The sequence below is a fragment of the Aptenodytes forsteri genome, unplaced genomic scaffold (genome assembly GCF_000699145.1).
Source record: "Aptenodytes forsteri isolate BGI_AS27 unplaced genomic scaffold, ASM69914v1 Scaffold349, whole genome shotgun sequence".
NCBI classification, from domain to species: domain Eukaryota; kingdom Metazoa; phylum Chordata; class Aves; order Sphenisciformes; family Spheniscidae; genus Aptenodytes; species Aptenodytes forsteri.
The window spans coordinates 4,519,515-4,520,902 of NW_008794452.1; the positions used below are offsets into that span (position 1 = coordinate 4,519,515).

General features: G+C 61.6%; 1 protein-coding gene across 1 annotated transcript in view; it reads right to left on the reverse strand.

Annotated features, from left to right (window-relative positions):
- Positions 1-206, reverse strand: part of AIFM2 (apoptosis inducing factor, mitochondria associated 2) — a 7,144-nt gene extending 6,938 nt beyond the window's left edge. Inside the window, exon 1 of the mRNA XM_009290580.1 lies at positions 171-206. Coding sequence (XP_009288855.1) covers positions 171-206 — 36 coding nt within the window. The remainder of the gene's footprint in view (positions 1-170) is intronic.
- Between the last annotated feature and the right edge of the window lie 1,182 nt (positions 207-1,388).

Consider the following 1,388-nt stretch of genomic DNA (forward strand, 5'->3'; position numbering starts at 1 on the left):
GCCGCGCCGCGCCCGTCCTGGGCCGCCACCCCGCCCGCCCCCTGACTCAGCGCTGCGCCCGGGAGGGCGGGGAGCAGGGGGCTGGCCCGATGCAGGGGCGCGGCCTCCCCACTACCCACTACGTTGCGTTACTGTCTGCGCACCCGCCTTCTGCTCGCTCTCCGCCTCACCCGCACGGAGTCGTCCACGGACACGCGGGATCCCATCGTGCGGCGCTACCCCGCCCGCCCCCTGACTCAGCGCTGCGCCCGGGAGGGCGGGCCGAGCCGGGTCCAGCCCAGGCGGGGAGCCGAGAGCAGGGGGCTGGCCCGATGCAGGGGCGCGGCCTCCCCACTACGGCAGCGGTTGCGTTACTGTCTGCGCACCCGCCTTCTGCTCGCTCTCCGCCTCTCCCCGCGGCGGGTGGAGTCGCTTTTGCCGGCTGGTAAGCTGTTGCAGCCGTAAAGCTCCAGGGAGGAGCTGGATTTCTCAAGGTCTGAGCCCAGCCTGCAGACCTTGGCCCTCCCAGGCCCGGAGGGCAGCAGGGCAGTGCTTCCTAGCAGGGTGCCGTGTCTGCCCAGGTGAGCACCAGAGTCCCAAGTACAGAATATTTCCCCTTTCAGCTTCCTTACGTCCCCCCACATACATCGTCCACATGAGAAGGGATCTTAAGGATCTTACAAACCAAGGGCTGTGTGTCAAGGTCGATGGGCAAACACCCAGAGACCCGGCTGAGCCTGCAGGCTAGGGTTTGGCAGCTGCGGCCTGGCAGCGGGTAAGGATGCTGTGCGAGACAAGAGGCTCTGCTAATGCTGAGGGTGTGCGGTTAGTCCTGCCAAACCCCAACATCAAAAATTCATGAGCTCATCTTTAAAAAAAACAAAAAAGGAGACCGTTTCATTTTGTTTTGTTTTGGAAAGTTCACGAACATCGGGCTTTGTCTGTCCACCTTGGCTTGTCCTTTGTCAGCTACGAATGTTGGTTAAATGCATGTTGGTTCAATGCCCCCTTTTGGGGGGCAGCTGGGGGCTGGCAGCAGAGGGGTGCCCTGCTGCTGCCCTTGCTGGGGGAGTTCATGTTTTGCAGCCCTCAGCGGCTGTAGCTTGGAGGGGGTCGTTGGGAAACCCACAAACTGGCCGAGACTGCAGGCTGGGTGAATAACGCAGCCAGAGGATGGCCCACTCCCTTCACCAAGAAAAACAGCTCCCTTGGAGAGAGAAATGAAGACATAACCTGCTCTGAGTGGCAGCGGGAAAAGGAGCCCAGAGAGGGCTGTACGAGAGGGACAGAGAGAAGATGAGCCCAGCATCACCATGGTGGAGATAGTGGAGTGTACAAGGAGCAGGGAAGGGCTGAGAAGGTGGCGAAGGCCCCTGGAGAAGGGGAGCAGAGAGCAGAGAAGAAGGTTT